At 44.9% G+C, this 21,937-nt stretch overlaps 1 protein-coding gene across 1 annotated transcript in view; it reads left to right on the top strand.

The window, feature by feature from the left end:
- Positions 1–21,937, top strand: part of LOC137299736 (semaphorin-6B-like) — a 403,979-nt gene that overhangs the window by 198,757 nt on the left and 183,285 nt on the right. The window contains exon 5 of the mRNA XM_067968676.1: positions 17,328–17,388. Within this exon, the coding sequence (XP_067824777.1) occupies positions 17,328–17,388 (61 nt within the window). The remainder of the gene's footprint in view (positions 1–17,327; positions 17,389–21,937) is intronic.

Genomic DNA, 21,937 nt, shown 5'->3' with positions numbered 1-21,937 from the left:
TAACACCTCATCCAAAGGATGACAAGTCCAATGATGCTGGGCTCCCTGACCCCAAATTCTGGGGGCTGAGAGGGCGACGAGCTGGCGCATTGACGGCCAAGATGGGCGGGATTCGGTTCTTCCAGGATTCTGCCCCGTATAAGCTGAGCAAAACATTCCGTTGGGGGTGGGGAGTGGGTGTGGGTATATCTGGGTTAGTTCCTGGAATTCCACCCATTTTATGCCCTGGCCATCTGAGCTGTTGTGAGTTCCGTTAAGGACCTTGAAAAGACCCTAACACTTGCCAACAATAAGGTAATTGATCCCAGACCAGTGTGGTACCATTCCAACTTTCCTCCCTGCGGAACAGGGGTCCTGTCCGAAGCATCCTTAAGGGTGTGGGCTGCCCACTGATGACCTCTTCCCATCTGAGATAGGATTGACGTCTTCCTCCATGGGCTGCCGAGAGTTACACTTCACTAATCTTCCACCAGCGGAGTGGGACGTTTGGAATTTCAGCTCCCCTCAGTACTGCACTGAAATTTCAGCCTCGTGGGGCTTTGACCCACAATCTTGGGACCCAGGTGAGCAAATATGCAAGACTTTGCCCACATTTAAAACCAGGCCCATTATAATGCAGAGCAGATTATCCAAAAAAAGCAAAAGACAATGCAAAGAACAGCTACTACTAGCCTGAGTGACCGAAACCATCACACTACCCCACCCACCTTTGCTTTCATGCTGGTAGTGAGGGGGTTTTGTTTACGTTTACTGGTATGAAATTTTTAAAAGTCATTGTACATGCCCACACACATGCAATCTGTATGTTCAATGCCATGTGCATGTACAGTTTTATTTCTTTAACTTTTGTTCTGATCCCAGGACTTTTCCCAACCCTGGAGGTATGGTATACCATCAAAACTGGCATACAACCCAATACCAGGGTTAGAGGAGGCAACCGGAAGACTTTAACTGCTCAGACTGGTCACAGCTGTGTTTTTCTGCCACTTATAATTCCATCAGAGCCATCGTTGGAAAGTGAATGCCTTGCTTGCATGTCCAACTTTTAGAAATCCAACAAAACCATAGATTTAAAGTAGCAAACAGGAGCTAAATAATTGGCATTGCTCACCTCTCATTCTGTGCTACAAATCAGTTATTGCACGTGTGAAATATGGGCAGTAAGCAGCTTTGAATTCATTTAATTTACTCATTAATATGTGGACGAACAAGAAGCAATGACCATATCATTGTCGACCAGCTTACAAGGGAAGGGAGAGAACGGTTGGACAGTAGAGGGGAAAGAGAGATCACTTATCAGAAGATGAGCCTTTTCTTGCTTTTCTTCCTGTCCAAAAGTATGAGAGAAGTTCTAGAAGAGCCTCCTCAGATATTGGAGTCATATTCCAGACTTGGGTGAACTTGAGCCTTAAGGGAAAATTCAACAAGGTTGCAACCAGGAACAGAGTCCTCCTAGACAGGTGTGGGAATCAGAGATATGGCTATATCACTCTAGCCCCGCTCCAGTCTGGCAAGGCTCCACTGCTGGAGCACAACCTCACTAAATTTGCCCTTCACAGTGAATTGTTTGTTGGACACAAAAGAGGAAACCACGTTTTATGAGGGGAGCTTTGACAAATGACGTGGGGATTCTAATTGAGATGAAAGATAGTGAAGCCTAGAATCTCCGTAGATGAAAGACTGAAGGTGCAGTGATCAAAGAAAATTAGTCGGTGGTAGCTGCTGGTTGGATTTGTGAGGCACAGACTCAGCAACAGTAAAAATTATTTGAGTGCAAATCAATTTCCCTTATGTTTGATTACTGGTTGAATATTCAGTGAGTCATAAACCTATGCAATATTTTAGTTGACCAAATGTATTTAAATGTGTTTGCAGTCAGATGAATGTCATTAAACATGCGCATAAATAAGAATGATTAAATATAGAATGATCAAACAGGTATGGGACAGTTAATTAAATGTGAAATAATCAAATGCAGGAATAAAATGATTAAATATGTGCATGAATAAAAAATAGGTCTTATGAAGGATAAAATGAGATTGCCAACTGCTCCAATATAATGAGCACAGGATACAGCAAAATGTGTAAAGGCCACCTGAAAAAATATAGCATAAAGTCATGGTTTAGGAAGCTTCTATGCCAAAGTTCTCTGCCACAGATGTCTTTGCTGCTTTGATTTCCATTTAAATTGTTGTTGAGTCTAATTCCTTATCACAGAATGTGCCACTGCAGAGGCAGTTGCAGTAGGCATTCTCCAAATAGAGTATGAACAGGGGGAAAAGTGACCCCAGGCTGTTCTCCCGTTTTGTAGTGAATTCTGTGAAGATGCGGGATGTTAGTGTGGAATAGTTCGGGCACCTAGTGTTAGGATTCAGGTGGTATGGTCAAATCCAGAGCAAAGTTCCCTGCCCTCTGTCCCACAATGTGACACAGCTCCAATTTCAGAAGAGCAATGCCCACTCCACAATGTGACTAGTTACAAAGCTGCATTGACAGGGGCCTGTGGGGGCCACATCTCTCCTGTTTTTGAGTGAATGAGGCAACGGGGGAGGGTTCTAGAAACAGGGAGAAAACATTTCTATCTTTTAATCCCCCCAATTTTCTCCTGTCCTCACCTAATGTCACTGTGGTACAGTTGCAAGGGTCCCAGGTGACAATTCTGCATGTGTGTGTCTATATAGTTAGTGCCAGCAAGGTAGTTAGACAATATGGGGCATGACAGCCAAAACTGATCCTGTCTTCATCATATAGTGTCAGTGTGGCTCAGTGGTAGCACGTTTGTCTCAGTGTCCGAAGTTTGTGGCTTCAAGCCCCACTGCAGGATTTGAGAATGTAATCTAAGCTGACATTTCAGTGCAGTACCAATCGGAGGTGCAGTTAAGACATTAACCTGAGGTACTGGCTACCTGCTCAGGTGGGCATTAAAGAACCCATGGCACTATTCGAAGAAGAGCAAGGGAGTTCTCCCAGTGTCCTAGCCAACATTTATCATGAACCAACATCAGTAAAACAGATTACCCAGTCATTATCACATTGCTCTTTGTGGGACCTTGCTGTGTGCAAATTGGCTGCCGCGTTTCCTACATTACAACAGTGACTTCAAAAGTATTTAATTGTCTGTAAAGTGCTTTGGGATACCCAGAGATCGTGAAAGGTGCTACATAAATGCAAGTCTTTTGGGATCTTTTACGTCTACCTGAGAGGTCAAACAGTGCCTCGGTGTAATGTCACATCTGAAAGATGGCACCTCCGACAGTGCTGCACTCCCTCAATACTGCACTGGAGCGTCAGCTTAGATTTTATGGTCAAGTCTCTGGAGTGGGTCTTGAACTCACAAGTTTCTGACTCAGAGGCAAGAGTGCATCTTCCATGACCTCAGGGGTTCCAAAGTGCTTCACAGCCGAATTAATTACTTTTATAGTGTAGTCACTGCTATAATGTAGGCAAACATAGCAGTCAATTTGTGCGCAGCAAGGTTCCACAAACAGCAATGAAATAAATGAGCAAATAATCTACTTTAGTGATGTTGGTTGAGGGATAAACGTTGGCCAGGACACCAGGACTGCTCCCCTGCTTCACCTGAGAGGGTAGACAGGGCCTTGGTTTAATGTCTCATCTGAAAGACGATGCCTCAGTACTGCACTAAAGTGTCAGCCTAGATTATGTGCTCAAGTCTCTGGAGTGGGGCTTGAACCCATGACCTTCTGACTCAAAAACAAAGGTGCTACCACTGAGCCCACCAAGCTGACACTAATGAATAATAGAGAAACAATTCAACACAAAGATTAACTGTTATTTCTTTAGCTGAGAGTGGAGGTCACGTTTGAGATGTTTGCCTTCCTAATAATAACAAACTCGGGTATCCTGTTCATTTTGGTTCAGGATGTGACATTTTCAGAGCTGTCTCAATAACTCTGTCTCATTCCAGCAACCAAAACACAGGTTCAGAAAAATTTTTAAAAGCCCTTTTACCCTCATTTTCTGCGGCAAATGTTTTCAAATCCCTGATAACAAGTTCCATCTCGACATTGTCTCCATTTTAAGTTGTTTGTTGCCTCCACATTGTTCCACTGTGATTTTAAGTGCAACACTGTGCTTTTACCCTCTGTCCTCTTGCCTTAGTAGCACAACCATAGATCAGGGATGATTTCAGTTCCTGATTTTTATATTTTTTTCCACTGAATTTTGTTCTCGTCAAATAGAGGGATGTTAGTGCCGGGAATGTAACACCTTCCTATTTACCAGCACTTTGTATCTGCATCAAGCACGGCCATGTCAGGTTAGTTGCTGAATAAAGCTCCTTCTATGCAGGCCCAACAATGTGCCTCAGCCCCATATCTCAGGAGTGTGCCCCACCCTGTACTAGTGCAACACTTTACATTTCCCCTGAAATTCATTTTTTTTTGTGACATGCATCTAGCTTAAATATCCACCTCCACCACTACTGTGATCACATGTGTACTGTGTGCAGGATGCACTGCAGCAACTCAGCAAGGCTTCTTTGGCAAAACCTCTCAAACCCACAATCTCCATCACCTAGAAGGACCTAGTAGGTGCACGGGAACACCATCACCTCCAAGTTCCCCTCCAAGTCACACATCATCCTGACTTGGAAATATATTGCCATTCCTTCATTGTCGCTGGGTCAAAATCCTAGAACTCCCTACCTAACTGCACTGTGGGAGTAACTTCACCACACGGACAGTTCAAGAAGACGGCTCACCACCACCTTCTCAGGGATGAGCAACAAATCCTGGCCTTGCCAGCGATGCCCACATCCCAAGAATCAATTTTAACAAATACATAGGACCCTTACAGCCAACAGAGTGTGGTCAGTGGTAGGGATGCTACAATTCAGCTCAAAACCACAGGGCTAGGGAGGGGTAAAAGATCGGTGAAGGCCCCTGGGCATGAATACAATCCAGTGGACCATGCTGGGAAGTAGTTCGTGTGGGGATATCAGGCGAGGTCTGGATTGGACTTGCTGTGATGCTGCCACAGTTCAACAAACTCTCAGGGCAGAAGCTTCGCCCTCCTTTGATTGAGGTGCATCTCAAGGTGGGGAGGGACTTCCACAGAAATACGCCCCTGACCCCGGGGGACTTTCCAGCCTCGGGTTCATTACATTTAGCGGCAGACGGGCAGTGAAGCTTTGCTGTGACAGTGCTTCGAATGCTTGCCTCAGTGTGCGGATGCAAGCAGCCTCTGTGCTGCCTGCACCGTTAAAATAATTCTTCTTTAAGTTCCATCTTCAACCTGTGCAAGGCAACGCCCTGTGAGTATTTGCAAAGGGCCTGTCAGTAAACGATTCGTGGGTTCCCTCTGCCAATTTTAGAACACCGGATACCTGGGCCTAACAGATGCCTCGTGTGCCCAACGTTTAATGACACAAATAGAGGGCAGTGCACTGGAGAACATATTTCCCCGTTTGAATACGCCTGTCGGTCGAACATACTGAACAACTCTGGGCCCAGGGAGTGGGAATTGGGACGGACACAGCAGGAGATGGAGACGCCATGCAACATGTCCCCCCAAACAATTTTCCACCCACCCTGCTCATCCAAGATCAGGTGAAAAATCAGCGGGAGATAGGTGGGAAATGTGGGCCACGTTATCTAAGTTGCTGGAAAAGAAATGGCTTTATGCAAGGGAGGGGAGGGAAGACATTACATACGGAATTCAACTCAGCGTATTTAGGAGAGGAGAACTGGAACTCGAAAGGGGGATGAAAAATTTCAAACACTCTTGTCTCAGTTCATTTCAGAATGGACATTAAATTAACTCCACAGCACAAAGCTGTTCCTTTGTTTCTCAATTGGCTGCATATGGAAATCAGCACACGTAAGCATTATGGATAGAGAGAAACAAAGTACTAGACCAGTTATGCTGCACATTTTGTGTCAGTGTGGAGAGATTTCAGCTTCGCCTCGATGAAAAATGTGCAGCATAACTGGGTGTAAAGTTATCGAAGTAACACGCTTTCTAATTTAGGCAGCAGTGTGAGACAACTCTAGTGAAGGCAGTCTCAGACCATTTCAGCTCTGCACTTAATACAGTAGAACTACAAACCGGGGTGAAGTGAAATTTAAAGAGTTAGTGCAAATTAGGGGTCGTTTTAGTGAATGACGAGTGGTCCCCGAGCTAGAAAGCCGGGCTTGCTCATTTTTAACCTTTTTATTGTTAGAAGAGAACTTACTGTCTCATCGATTCCTCATTAGCATTAAAATGTAACCTGTATTTGTACACTGAGGAGCAGTGGTCCACATGTACCTTGCTTGCATGATCAGAGGTGCTATTTCCCCAACTAGAAAGCAATGCAGAGAAACAGTATATCTCAGGTCTGCCAGCTGATCATTGCTCTCAGCAGGTACCTTTCGTCATATCTCTGTAACCTTCTTCAGCCCTACAACCTCCCCTCCACCCCCGTCCTGCCCCTCCAAGCTCTCCATTTTTTCGTTTCTGGCCTTGTGTGCTTTCCCCCTTGCCCCACTTTTGGTATCCGTGCCTTCAGCTGTCTAGGCCCCATCTCTGGAATTCCCTCCCTAAACCGCTGTGCCTCTCCACACCCTTCTCATTCTTTAAGACCCCCCCCCCCTTAAAACCCTCGTCGTTGACCAAGCTTTTGATCACCCCTCCAACTATCTCCTTCTTTGGCTTGGCATTCCGTTTTTTTTCTGATTATGTTTCTGTGAATTGCCTTGAGGCGTTTTTGTGCATATAAATGCTAGTTGTTGTTGTTAACTACAGCCTAAGTAATGCTGGATAACTTAATTGATATAAAAAGTTACAGCATTGCTATTCTTGGGTCTTTTAAATAACTGAATTGAAATCAATACTTAAACTAAGTAGGAACGTATGGGCCTAATCAGACTGGGAATAAAGGTCATATTGCATTTCCAAAATAATCCATAAAAATGCTTCATTAACTTGAGGCATTTTACCTTCGTAATAGAATTTTTATTCAGCGTAGTAATTATTGTTCATATATTGCCCAAGTACTTAAGAATTATTTGTGTGTCAGCAATTGATCGAAGCCAGGCTCCAGTCAGGAATGCAGGATTCGGATCTGGGTGCCCTCCTAATTCAAACTATTTGTGGTCCATTTGTAGCAGTAGGGTTGGGAGGGCTCAGTTTACTGAAAATGAAACTGCATTCTGGCTCTCTATGTTCATTCCTTAAAATGGATGAAGTGTTGTTAAAGGATCCTCTCCATACCATTCACCAGGTCTCTGTGAGACATTATGGAAGGCCGTGTCATGCAATGTCTCGCTGGACTGCCGACCATTCCCTTTCCCAACCTGAGCTTCCAGTAGCTCTTTTTACTCCACCTTACTTTGTGCCTTCGCCTTCTGCTTAATTTTCTTTCATCTTCTCTTTGTCCATGTAATCTTCCATTCTGTTGGGTATTTTTCCAATTTTATTTGAATTGAGTTTCTTTCTAGAAACACTGGCCCCGAAAATACCCATTTCTCATGGCGTTGCTGGGGCACTATTTAAGTGAATCGACGATTTCACTTGTCATTTCTAGGGCGTGACCCGTTTCCGGCCGGTTTCCACCCCGTAATGGCAGCAACGTCATTTCTGAATGGACCTGGGGCCTTCCCACCATCTGCTCACCGACTCTGCAAGCAGCTACTTTAAATATATGTAAATGAGGGCATGGTGCACTGAAACCCCAGAAGTCATGCTCACAATGCACCAGAGGTAAGTTGGGATGAGGCCTACCTGTTGCCAGTATCAGCTGAGACTGATGGAAGTGCTTTACTTTGAAGCCTGCCGTCTGAAGGAACTTTCAAGAGCTGGAGGGACTGAAGAGATTTTAAAGTATTTTTTAATTTTGCCTTGCACCTGGATAGATTTGGAATTGCCTTTGGCAGCCTGGTGGCCAGTGAGACTACCAGAATATTTCTGCCCCGCTCACAGTGACAGAGGATGTCATTTGTGACTTCGATTAAGACTATTTCAGTGCTGGTGTATGGATGGAAACCTGATTCAAACTTCGAGTTGCGGGAAAGATGGGCACAGATTTGGCGGCAACACATTCAAGGGCTTTGGAGAGGAAAGGGAGGTTGGCCTCAACTTCCTTAATAGAGAGGTGTACCACTCACTAAACGTCCAGATTGTGTGAGCATATACAGTGAATCCTCCACGTCAATGCTAGACTTCCGTGCAGTCTTCACCCTCAGGAATTCTGCCCTCCCTGCACTCTTCAAAGAGGATAGTCAAGTGACCAAATGACAAGGTGTACCCGTTGATGCCCTGGATAATGAACCCTCTAAGGGTTGTAAGAACATTAGCTGAAGAGCATTACAGCGAAACCCATGCTTCTACCAGAGTAATAGGTAGAACTATGGAGGCCTTAAAGGGGCACTTTTGTTACCTTGACAGATCAGCAGAGGAAAGGGTGTTGCATGTGAGTACTTGTTGTTAGGAGAGTTGGTGACATGTATGTTATCAGATCTAGAGTTAGTGAGCCCCTTAACCACAATGCAGTGTGAAGGGTGACTTGTGTAGATAGTAATTTTGGAGAGTGTACAGTGTGTTAGTATCCAGGAAGAAAAGGGACAGTGGCCAGTGCGTTATCTTGCCTGCTCTGAACTTTCTCCAGTATTGGTCTGCAGTTCTGGGGGTGAGCGAGTTGTCACTCAGTATCAGTGCCATCTCCCTCCACATGGCATACAAGATACATTCTGAAATTTCCTCCCATAGGCACCCAGAGTGTCTGAAGATCTCACTTACTAAAATTTCACTGCTTTCTTCTACGGCCGGACTCCTTGGGTGACTCAACTTGAAGACATGGTTTAAAAGTGCCACAAAATCTCACATGAGCCATCAACTACACATACCTGACAATTACCACAGTCTGACAAAGTGTCCACTACTTATCTGCTGCTCTGCCAACCTGCTACTGCAATCTTCAGCTATTCTAGGCTTCTTAAAAGCTACACCTGCAATTTCCATTCCTCCCAGCACAGTACTCCCATTTTACGCAGGAGTTTTACTCAGCCAAGACTAAAAGAAATTGAAATGAGCCGACCCCATGATTTGCATTAGGGTCTGTGCTGGAGAGGATCGTCAGGAAAGTGCTGCCTCCAGGTTGCATCACTGGTGTAAATGGCCCCATGGGGTCTTGGGGTTGTTATTTTTAAATTTAACTCTTTGTTTTTCCCGTTTTCTGTACTGTTTCCTTTTTCTTGTCTGAATCTGCTGTATAATTTTCATCTTTGTCTTTCACCTTATCTCACGACTATTTTCCATGCCTGTTAAGAAATGCCAGTGTATGAGGGGAATGTATTTCGTTGGTGCTGAGCAGCCCACCCAAAGTGGGGAACAAATTCAGGCGTACCTAAAAATGAGGTGCCAACCTGGTGAAGCTACAACTCAGGACTACATGCATGCTAAACAGCGGAAGCAACATGCTATAGACAGAGCTAAGCGATTCCACAACCAACGGATCAGATCAAAGCTCTGCAGTCCTGCCACATCCAGTCGTGAATGGCGGTGGACAATTAAACAACTAATGGGAGGAGGAGGCTCTGCAAACATCCCCATCCTCAATGATGGCGGAGTCCAGCACGTGAGTGCAAAAGACAAGGTTGAAGCATTTGCAACCATCTTCAGCCAGAAGTGCCAAGTGGATGATCCATCTTGGCCTCCTCCCGTTATCCCCACTATCACAGAAGCCAGTCTTCAGCCAATTCGATTCACTCCACGTGATATCAAGAAACGGCTGAGTGCACTGGATACAGCAAAGGCCATGGGCCCTGACAACATCCCGGCTGTAGTGCTGAAGACTTGTGCTCCAGAACTAGCTGCGCCTCTAGCCAAACTGTTCCAGTACAGCTACAACACTGGCATCTACCCGACAATGTGGAAAATTGCCCAGGTATGTCCTGTCCACAAAAAGCAGGACAAATCCAATCCGGCCAATTACCGCCCCATCAGTCTACTCTCAATCATCAGCAAAGTGATGGAAGATGTCGTCGACAGTGCTATCAAGCGGCACTTACTCACCAATAACCTGCTCACCGCTGGTCAGTTTGGGTACCGCCAGGACCCACTCGGCTCCAGACCTCATTGCAGCCTTGGTCCAAACATGGACAAAAGAGCTGAATTCCAGAGGTGAGGTGAGAGTGACTTCCCTTGACATCAAAGCAGCATTTGACCGAGTGTGGCACCAAGGAGCCCTAGTAAAATTGAAGTCAATGGGAATCAGGGGGAAAACTCTCCAGTGGCTGGAGTCATACCCAGCACAAAGGAAGATGGTAGTGGTTGTTGGAGGCCAATCATCTCAGCCCCAGGGCATTGCTGCAGAAGTTCCTCAGGGCAGTGTCCTAGGCCCAACCATCCTCAGCTGCTTCATCAACGACCTTCCCTCCATCATAAGGTCAGAAATGATGATGTTCGCTGATGATTGCACAGTGTTCAGTTCCATTCGCAACCCCTCAAATAATGAAGCAGTCCGAGCCCACGTGCAGCAAGACCTGGACAAGATCCAGGCTTGGGCTCATAAGTGGCAAGTAACATTCGTGCCAGACAAGTGCCAGGCAATGACTATCTCCAACAAGAAAGAGTCTAACCACCTCCCCTTGACATTCAACGGCATTACCATCGCCGAATCCCCCACCATCAACATCCTGGGGGTCCATTGACCAGAAACTTAACTGGACCAGCCATATAAATACTGTGGCTACAAGAGCAGGTCAGAGGCTGGGTATTCTGCGGCAAGTGACTCACCTCCTCACTCCCCAAAGCCTTTCCACCATCTACAAGGCACAAGTCAGAAGTGTGATGGAATACTCTCCACTTGCTTGGATGAGTGCAGCTCTAACAACACTCAAGAAGCTTGACACCATCCAGGACAAAGCAGCCCGCTTGATTGGCACCCCATCCACCACCCTAAACATTCACTCCCTTCACCACCGGCGCACAGTGGCTGCAGTGTGCACCATCCACAGGATGCACTGCAGCAACTCGCCAAGGCTTCTTCGACAGCACCTCCCAAACCCGCGACCTCTACCACCTAGAAGGACAAGAGCAGCAGGTATATGGGAACAACACCACCTGCACGTTCCCCTCCAAGTCACACACCATCCCGACTTGGAAATATATCGCCGTTCCTTCATTGTCGCTGGGTCAAAATCCTGGAACTCCCTTCCTAACAGCACTGTGGGAGAACCTTCACCACACGGACTGCAGCGGTTCAAGAAGGCGGCTCACCACCACCTTCTCAAGGGCAATTAGGGATGGGCAATAAATGCTGGCCCCCACCAGCGATGCCCACATCCCATGAACAAATAAACAAAAAGTTAGTAAGTTTGTAACCATATGTTTCCCAGTGGATCCAATTCACTGACAAGAGCAGACAGACGTTCACTGATGATTGCACAGTGTTCAGTTCCATTCGCAATCACTCAGATAATGAAGCAGTCCGTGCCCGCATGCAGCAAGACCTGGACAACATCCAGGCTTGGGCTGATAAGTGGCAAGTAACATTCGCGCCGGACAAGTACCAGGCAATGACCATCTCCAACAAGAAAGAGTCTAACCACCTCCCCTTGACATTCAACGGCATTACCATCGCCAAATCCCCCACCATCAACATCCTGGGGGTCACCATTGACCAGAAACCTAACTGGACCAGCCATATAAATACTGTGGCTACGAGAGCAGGTCAGAGGCTGGGTATTCTGCGGCGAGTGACTCACCTCCTGACTCCCCAAAGCCTTTCCACCATCGACAAGGCACAAGTCAGGAACGTGATGGAATACTCTCCACTTGCCTGGATGAGTGCAGCTCCAACAACATTCAATAAACTCGACACCACCCAGGTGTCAACCCATCCACCACCCTAAACATTCACTCCCTTCACCACCGGCGCACCATGGCTGCAGTGTGCACCATCCACAGGATGCACTGCAGCAACTCGCAAAGGCTTCTTCAACAGCACCTCCCAAACCCGCGACCTCTACCACCTAGATGGACAAGGGTAGCAGGCACATGGGAACAACACCATCTGCACAATACCCTCCAAGTCACACACCATCCCAACTTAGAAATATATTGCGTTCCTTCATCGTCGCTGGGTCAAAATCCTGGAACTCCCTACCTAACAGCACTGTGGGAGAACCTTAACCTCATGGACTGCAGCGGTTCAAGAAGGTGGCTCACCACCACCTTCTCAAGGGCAATTAGGGATGGGCAATAAATGCTGGCCTTGCCAGCGACACCCACATCCCATGAACGAATGATAAAAAAGACATCCTGCTGCCAGGCCTATAGGTGTCTGGCAATCCTGAGGCTGCCAAGGTTGACTCTCTCTCAGGATTCATGCTCCCTTCTTCTGAGGAAGTACGTTGCCTCCTTTCCGCATCTCCTGTTTCCCCCATCTCACCTCATTACGATTGCTGATAAAATCAGGAAATCTTTATCCCTCTACTCATTCTGAAATTTTCAGACTGATTCCTCCAAATGATAATATGGTGTCCAGTTTACATTTAAAAACTTCTGTAAATTTTACTCAAATACCTGGACCGTGGGATCCAAAACTGGACAGTTGGCAACCCGGGTATGAATCAGCATCTGTAAAGTGCCGCAATAGTACCAAAGCATTGCAAAGTGTGCCGAAGTAAGGCTTAGCATGTCAGAGCAGTTCTGTTTGCTTTTCAACAACCATTCAATAAAACAGCATACTTGTTAAATGGGACACATTTATCTCCTGTCTGACAAATACTTGTTTTGTCACCCACTGTTCCTCTCTTAAACTAGAAGTAAATACTCAACTCTATTTATTTATATGCTTGCAAGCTTCAAATGGTTTTTTGCTGAGACTTTGTATGAATTGAACTAAAGGTCACATTATAACTTTTGACTTTCTGAAGAAAATGTTCCATTGCTGGCCATGAGATAGTGATCGGCCGCAAATCTGCAAGTCAATTTACACTTTCCTTTTGATGCAACCACATGTAGAAAATTATACAATAGCGCTTTCAGGGTGACATTATTCCACTTGTGCAATCAGGCAGAAAGTTCATAGCGAAAGCCCTAAATCATTAACTCCAGCAGGGGCTCGGGCGCAGTCCTGCCAACACAATAGACAAGGAAGGTCTCTTTTTAATGGTGAGCAGTCGATGTGAACTCAGTAAGAATCTAACCCATTCCATCCTAAGGCAGGCCACAAAGTCTCTAGTTTCATATTAAAAGTCTTTGTACTTTCTTTGGCTGAAACACAAGAGGTTATTAGTCATACCCGAATCAAAGTGAAGTCACATATCCCAGACTGACATCACAGTGCCTAGTCCTCAGGAGCTTGAAGACATTTGAAGTATTGTTCTGCCTGGAGCAGCACTGATAAGTCAGTTGATAAATACATTATCCGATGTAGGAAGTGGCCATCCAGGAAGATCACAGGTTCAATCCCTGGTCTGTGATCTTAACTGTAGTGTTAGCAGGGATAGTTGATCAAGTGAGCGTCAAGATTGGGTTTGACTATGATGCGCCATGCAGACACACACTGTCTAGACCCACACATCAACATCAGCAACTTGGGTTGGTACTGGAGGGTGCCCAGTGCTTGTAAAACATACCTCAGCATGAGTGAGCATCTACAGCAAGGGTTAATCTGTGGGTGGTGAGTTGTTCTGACAACAGATTAGGGGAAGTATACAATGCAATGTGCAGAACAGTACAAGCAGACATTCCAGTATAGATAGGAGGTGGCTGAGGAAAATATTTCTTCAATAATGAGATCTTCCAAGAAACAGACCAGATTAAAAAAAGAACTTGCATTTATATTGTGCCTTTTGCATCCTTAGGATGTTCCAAAGCACTTTACAGTTAAGTTGTTTTGTCGGCAAAGGCGGCAGCCAACTTGTACACAGCAAGATCCCACAAACAGCAATTAGATGAATGGCCAGCTTATCTGTTTTTGGTGGAATTAGTTGAGGGATAAATGTTGGCCAGGATACTGGGAGAATTCCCCTGCTCTTCTTTTCACAGTGCCATGGGATCTTTTACGTCCACTTTGGTTTAACGACTTATCCAAATGACAGCATCTCTGACAGTGTAGTAATCCCTCAGTACTGTATTGAAGTGTCAGTCTGGATTAGGTGCTCAAGTCTTGGAATAGGGCTTGAACCCACAAATTTCTGTCTCCGAGGTGAGAGTGCTGCGAACTGAGCCAAGGCTGACATTAACTTACCACTTTATATGTCAGTTATATGACCACTGAAAATTATTTCTGGGACACACTTTGCGTTGAATTAATTGAAAGATGTAGAATGATTTTTGGCAGGCTTTGAATTTAAAACTAGGCCAAAGGTAACTTGATCAGTTAACATGTATAGGGGATGAGAATTCCACACGGCAAGTTGTGCTGGATTTGTGCCAGAGTCTGGAGTTGCACTTACTGATGCTCGACACAGCTGAATCTGCCAAAATGTGTTCGGTCAACTCATTTAAATATCCATTGGCAGTTCTCCAGCGCAAATGTGAGGGTGCTTGGAAATTAGGGTGCAGACTTTCAAAAGGCACGTTAGGCTGAAGATTGCAGCAGTTAAGTAGGAAAGTGCTTGGCTCACTGAGTAGACTGTCAGGTAGCTGAACTGGATGGCTCATGTGTGATTTTGTGCCGTTTTTCAAGAACATCTTCAGCTGGAAGATCTGGCAGAGACAGCTGAAGTAGGGACCTGGGCATTGCAAAGAAGAACAAAATAAGAAAGCACATTTTCAATGAAGTCAACTTCCAATTGCTCCCCATGGAGATTTAGCAAAGGAGAGAGAGAGAGAGATTGGTGGGTCTCCGTGGGAGGAAGCCTCAAAAATGCTGTCTCGTGCCATGTGGAGGGAAGTGGCACTGGCACTAAATGCCAACTCTCATCCCCAAGATTGCAGGCCAGCACCACAAGAAACTCAATGACCTGATGAGGGTAGACAAGGTAACACACCAGCCACTCTCCTTTTGCTTCCTTATGCACCCTGCACAGAGGAAGGGGAGTGAACGAGGATGTGCCAACTTCACAGCGGAGGCCGAGGGGATGGCTGCAGATGGCTTTAGAGTTGTGGGAACCAAAACTCATGGATACTCACCTGAAAAGGAGGATGTTCAAGGAATATCACAACTATGCACAGCATCTGAGGTCCATCTGCAAGAATGACAAGCGACTGGTGTGACTCTAGAGCCTACCACCTTCAGTTGCAGCGACAACAGGAAAGCTTTTTTTGTTATTGCAGGCATCAATGGAGTGTTTGTCAGCTTCTTGGAATCTGCAACAACCACCCACTTAAGAAGTGGTCAGGGACCAGTCAGTGCCTTTTTCTCCACTGAAGCACAGACTGCAGCTCTGGTGGCAGTAGAGATTAGACGGCGCCCTTGTGCACTGGCCTTCAGACTCTTGGGGCTGGGATTCAGGCTGCTATCTGTCAGGGCTTTCAGGATTTAATGGCTGCAATTAGACCAGCCATCCTACAGATCAGTGGGTCCCAGATGCTGGGCCCAGTGGATTGGCGGGATCTGGAGGCGACTTGCCTGAGGTTGCTGTTTCTCAGAACAGCAGCAAAATGTAATTCCATTGTTGGGTTTGATTAGTATCATTCCAGCTCTGAGGATTCAGGTAACTCCATTTTGAACTAAGGCCTGGAGTTTCCTCCGTGAACACAACCCCGGAAGTTGTGACCGAAGTTGTGCCGATGTCGAAAAACGCCAAAGTATCTTCCCAATCTTATTAGAATACACCCAAACTCAAAATGGGCATAAATTGACATAATCCAGTGGAAGTGTTGAACCCACACCAGTATATTTCTTCTTTGAGCCCTAAAATGTAACGTTTTAACTCATTAAACCATCATTCAAGCACATCAGGCACAGCACTTTTAAGAATCTGCAATTGGGGTAACTTTTCCATTTTTAATATGATATACTTTGCCATCAAAACACATTCAAAGATACAGATAATACTGAGCAGGTCCCAATGAGAATACATATTTTAAAACGCAATTAAAAGAGCAGAAGTATGACTTTGTTCCTGCTACACCTGAAAATCTCGACGCAATGTTGAAAGAACCCCTCCGAACAAGCGCAGTTGGAGGATACTGGCATTGGGCAGTGTCTATCCAGTTCCTAGTGTGCATGGGTTTACAGTATAAACAGCACCAATTCAACACCAAAGGGCAATCTCACTCAAACAGCCAGAGGATGGCTGGTGTAGAAAAGGGAAAATGTCACATATACAGAGCGGGTGCTCTCCTGAGGTTGGAGCTGAGATACATTGTTGAGACAGAATAGCAGGAACTTTCCAAGGCATCTAATTATGATATACCTGACCAGGGAGTTTTTGATGTGACACTGCAGAGGGAGCTTTACTGTGCATCTAACTGTGCTATACCCGAGAGTTGGACAGGGTATTATAAGGGGACTTGGTGCTTATTTGTGTTGTGAGCCCATGTCCACTAGGAACTGGATTGATACTGCTCAAGCTCATTTAATATAGGACCCTTACATCAGGCCGATGTCTAATCCACCACGCAATCCAAAATTAAAATAGTAGTTCAAAATGAATGCTCAGAGCTGGAATCACACTAATTAGATCCAATGATGTCCTCAACCTTTGGAATAGCAATGTTTTTGTACTATTAGAAACATGAATTTCACATCAAATTTTTATGATTTAAAAAAATCTCCAAAAAATGCAGTCTCTCCCAGTGGCTCAGTGAGTAGATCCTTTATCCAGTGTGATACTGAGTCTTTCAAACCAGGCAAGTACCCATTCCAATCCCTAGCCTGTGCTGAGTTAGCTGACTTCAACTGGGCAGCAGTCGGGGAGTTACGATTAGCTTCACTGCCCATGGATCAGGGAGCTTCAAGATCAATCTGGGTTCCTGCTTCTGATTGTCCTCCAATTATTTTTCTGGAAAATGTATGTGGCTGAATATTGTGTGAGGACAAGCTGAGGCTGTCGTATGATGCCTCTTTATTCAAATACCCCACTACACTCACTGTCCAAAATCACACTTGAACAATGACCACTTAAGCGAGCAGCAAGAATCAGCACCTTCAAGAGAGGAGCAGAGAAAACATGAAGGGGGAGGGGTAAAGGACAATTTGCATCATCTCAAGCTACCCCTTGACCAAAAACCCATCAACTGCTATACAGCAATAATGATACTGAAGGAAATGTTAGCCATCAAATGAATGTTAACCATCACTTTAGTGGTATTGAGTGCTGCATATTAGAATGCTTTCAAAGTCTCTCTAATGCAGTGTTAGTAATCAGATGTAAATATTGTATTAGTTCCTCCACAAGTTAATGAGGCTCTTGTTTCATTCACAGGGATCACCTATACAGTGTGGATTTAGATGCACCAGCTGCAGACGAGATGCTTTATAATAAGGTAGGTACAGAATCAACATAAATTGAGCTCTGTGATGCTGGGTCCAATATAAGCCCCCAAAAGCACAAAATCTTTTGTGGATATGGAGTAATAGTATGATGATAATCTGAAGGAATGGTTCTTTTCTTCATACCACCATCTTTTATGGTCATTAGCTAAGTGTTGAAATGTTTATTGTGGCATGAATTAAAACTATCCCTTTTCTTTGTTAGTGCTATTAGATTACCGATAGAATTGTTTCAACGATTTCTATTTCCACACATCTCCGTTTTCTGTAGTTTTCATCCCTTGCCACCAAGGACTCTGATGAGAATATCAAGGCCACAAACCTTCGATGACTATGTTCTTCCATGATTAGCCAACAAATGATGTGATTTTAGAGGGATAAACAATTTTTCCTCATTGTTCTCATTAGGTACTAACTTAGGCTGGTGTATGGTCCCATAGCCCAGTATCTTGCCCAAATGACAATACTTCATAGAATCAGATCGTCACAGAATCTTATAGCACAAAAGGAGGCCATTCGGCCCATCGTGCCAATGCTGGCTCTTTGAAAGAGCTATCCAATTCGTCACACTCCCTGCTCTTTCCCCATAGCCCTGCAAATTTTTCCTTTCCAAGTATATTTTCTATTATCTTTTGAAAGTTACTATTGAATCTACTTCCACCACACTTTCAGGGAATGCATTCCAGATCATAACAACTCGCTGCCTAAAAGAAATTCTCCTTATCTCCCCCTTGGTTCTTTTGTCAATTATCTTAAATCTGTGTCCTCTAGTTATCAGCCCTCCTACCACTGGAAACAATTTCTCTCTATCTACTTTATCAAAACACTTCAGAATTTTGAACATCTCTATTAAATCTTTCCATAACCTTCTTTGCTCTAAAGAGAACAACCTCTGCTTCCCTAGTCTCACCACATAGCTGAATTCCCTAGTAAATCTGCTCTGTGCCCTCTCCAAGGCTTTCACGTCATTCCTATAATGTGATGCCCAGAATTGGACACAATGCTCCATCTGAGGCCTAACTATTGATTTATAAGGGTTTAGCATAACTTTCTCCTTTTGTACTCTATGGGGGTGAAATTGGGCCGTTTAGCACCCGTTTTTTAGGCGCTACATAAAAGCTAAGCCTCCAAAATGGGGTCCGAGATGCGTGCGCACACTTCCGACGGGAAGTGCGGAGACGCCATCTTGGTAAAGGGGTTTGTGCGCGCACACATAACGCCTGAGTAGGGAGCGGCAGAGTAGGGAGATTATGACGCGAATCAGTGTGCAACGTTGATATAAAGGGACCGCTGCTATTTTGGAACTCTACTCTCCATCCAACCAATGTCTTAACCTTGCACAGCTGAACATGATTTCAAGGGCAAGAAAGATCCCCCACCAGCGGTATTTAAAGGGATCATGCAGGAGTTACAGGTTAAGTGCTGGGTTACTTCTTCTGGCTGCCTCGTGTTTTTGGAGGTTTTCTATACTTGGATAAAGTTTCAATACTCTACAGGGACTCTGGCTGGCTGACAGGCAACAGCGAGGGCACTGGCGGAGTGGCAGGGGTGGTAGCGGGAATGCTGTCACCTGAGAGAGGACAGTAGGTTTGTGTTCCATGGAGCCACTGCCACTTGCTGCCTCCTGTTATGCGCCACCTTCTCCTGCAAGAAAGAGGGAAGTGTATTAGTGAGTGTCCTGCAAGATGTTTGGTCTATGTGGCTATCATGGTTGAATAGCTACCAGTGTATGTGAACTGTGAGTTGTGGGTGTGCAACAGTGCTAGGTATGTGGGGATGAGATAAAGCCTATGATTTGAACAGTTGAATACTGACTGGAAGAGATTGTTGGTAGGTGGGTGATGGGGGTGTAGTGAATTGAGCAGTGGATGAGGCTAGTGGTGCAGTAGGTGCGATATGCCACTTAAAACCTGAACTCGCTCACCTTGACAACTCTTTTTAAATCATTGAACTTTTTCCTGCACATGCTCTTGGAGCTATGCTCCTGGCCTTTTCCCTTAGAGCCTTTGCGTAGTCGCACCTCGCTTGAGTGCACGTACTCCTGGACCTTGGAGTGTGCCAGTCGGCAACACTCGGTCATGGACAGCTCCTTCAGCTGGAAGACCAACAGGTTTCGGGCAGACCAAAGGGCCTCCTTCACTGAGTTGATGGTCTTCCAGCAGCAGTTGATATCTGTCTCGGTGGGTGTCCCAGGAACAGCCCATAGAGCACAGCGTCCTGTGTTACCGAATTGTTGGGGATGAACTGGGACAGATACCGACGCATCTCTCTCCACACCTTCTGCGCAAAGGGGCAGTCCATCAGGAGATGGACGACGGTCTCGTCCCCGCTGCAGCCTCGAGGGCAGCTCGCGGTGGCGCTGAGATTCCGTGCGTGTTGGAAGGAACGCATTGGGAGGACTCTTCTCACCACCATCCAGGCAACATCCTGGTGCCTGTTGGTCAGTTCTGGCGACAAGATGTTTTGCCAAATGGTGTCGGCTGTCTGTTCAGGGAACTGCCCGATTGGATCCAGCCTCTCCTTTCCCTGCAGGACTCTCAGAACGAATTGTAGCCTCTACACTGCTCCCCTAAGATCAACCAATTCTGCACAGAACAGGAATCAAACCTGGGACCTTCTTAGTTTATGTAGCTCGGTATCACAGTAGACAATTCATGATGTCACCTGAGTCATCCTGTTAATAATTTATCACAAATGAACATTGAGTCAATAAACTCATTCCAAATTCAATTGAAATTATAATTGGCACACTCTGGTGAAAATCAGATTGTGTGATTTGCATACTGTCCTCGTTAAGGAAAGCCCATCAGTACTGATTTAAATAAAGTCAGAATCAATTCTTGGTACTGAAAAAACATCTCCATTAAACACATCCTGATCCGCTGGCATCAGCTATCGAAGTAACAAAATTTTGAAGAAGTAGTATTGTAAATGAATGAAACCCTAGGGAGTTAGCTTTGAAGAGTTGCGTGTTCTTCCAATCTGGCTCTTACTGAGTAAATGGAATATCTCTGCTGGGCTTGGCAGCTCCCTGATTTGCTTTATATTTTTACTTCTCACACCCTCAGCATGGAGTACACATCGGAAGGACAAAAATTGTTTCAGTGCATCAATTTTTCACAGGCAACATATCTCTGTCAGCTGCACCTCTAACTGTGGCCAGAACATAGCCCCATAGAGCTTGTGAAATGGACATTGTGACCTTTGACTTTTGTATAGTTTGATGTCCATTGCTTACAATAGTAAATAGGCTACACTTGTGAGGTAAAATTTTTATAGTGCTTCTGACTGAACGTGTAGCTGTAGCAAAGAGCCAGCATGGACACAGTGAGATGAATAGCCTCCTTCTGTGCTGTAAACTTCTATAGTTCTATTAATTATTCCACCAATGTATTATAGCAATGGATGGACACAAATACCAGTCTTGTTTGCATCAAAGTACCAGACATTTTTCAGCATTTAGGGTCCATTTCAACTGGGCCCAGCCTTTTGAATTCAAAGAACAGAATAGAAGATAAGTTTTAAACCCAAGCTTGCATCATTAAAGCCTGTGGATTATAAAAGGAAGGAAAGACTTCCACAGTTTTGAGGCCCTGGGAAAGAAGAATTAAAGGAGATGATGTGATGAGTCTGGATTTCAGCACTGTGAGAATGCAGAGCAGAGAATAGTATAGTGGGAGCTTAGAAAGAACGAGTGGGGGCAATTCAGAGGAACAGTGATCACTATAGTATGGATAAAATGAAGGACAAGAAAGGTTGCAACAGAGAGAGAGAGAGAAAGCAGTTGGAGGTTAAACAAGCAGTGCCTATACCAAGAAAGCTTTTTTCTTATATCCTGTCTAAGAGTGCAAAAAAGCTGTAAGAAGAGCTATGCCAGATTTGGGAACAATAGGCTTAATAGAGACTTGTAGGTGTAGTATTCCATTAAATCAGCTAATTCAAGACCGTTTCAAATCTTCCCTTTTATAACACTCTTTGCTTGTTTTGTTATTAATGCCTTTTCACCATTGTCAGGCTGTTTGAAGTCTGAACCACAGGTTGATTATAGTTGTATTATTGGGACTGAAAATTAAATGGACTAAAAGGGGCTGGACCAACAAACTTGGTACCAGTTTTAGGTAATCTCTGACAATATCATCTTCTTTGCAATATGTTTGCTCTCAAGAAAAAAAACTATCTCCAGATGGGTATATTTTCTCTGATGTGTTATGGTTTGAGAACACCACCCCTTGTGGACCACAGTGTGTCTTGACCACTTTTAGGTTAGGTGCAGCTGCCTTCTTCATTCACGCCTACTCAATATAACATGAGAAAGCATGGAACTAGAAAAGGCAATTCATCACAGCAGGACCAGTCTTTTCACATTCTCTGTAAAATATAACCTGTCGTGGACCATGTCCCTTAAATCGGCAAAAGACAATATCTGTATAAATGCTTACTGATGCTGAAAGGTTATAAACCAAACACCAGAATATTCATTCATCTTCACATCTCTATTAGTCTATTGCCTTTCAAATAACCCTCACTCCTCATGGAGCATAT

This window comes from Heptranchias perlo, chromosome 29 (genome assembly GCF_035084215.1).
Source record: "Heptranchias perlo isolate sHepPer1 chromosome 29, sHepPer1.hap1, whole genome shotgun sequence".
NCBI lineage: Eukaryota > Metazoa > Chordata > Chondrichthyes > Hexanchiformes > Hexanchidae > Heptranchias > Heptranchias perlo.
Note: the sequence above shows the minus strand (reverse complement) of the source record. Positions and strands in the feature narration are given on the sequence as shown.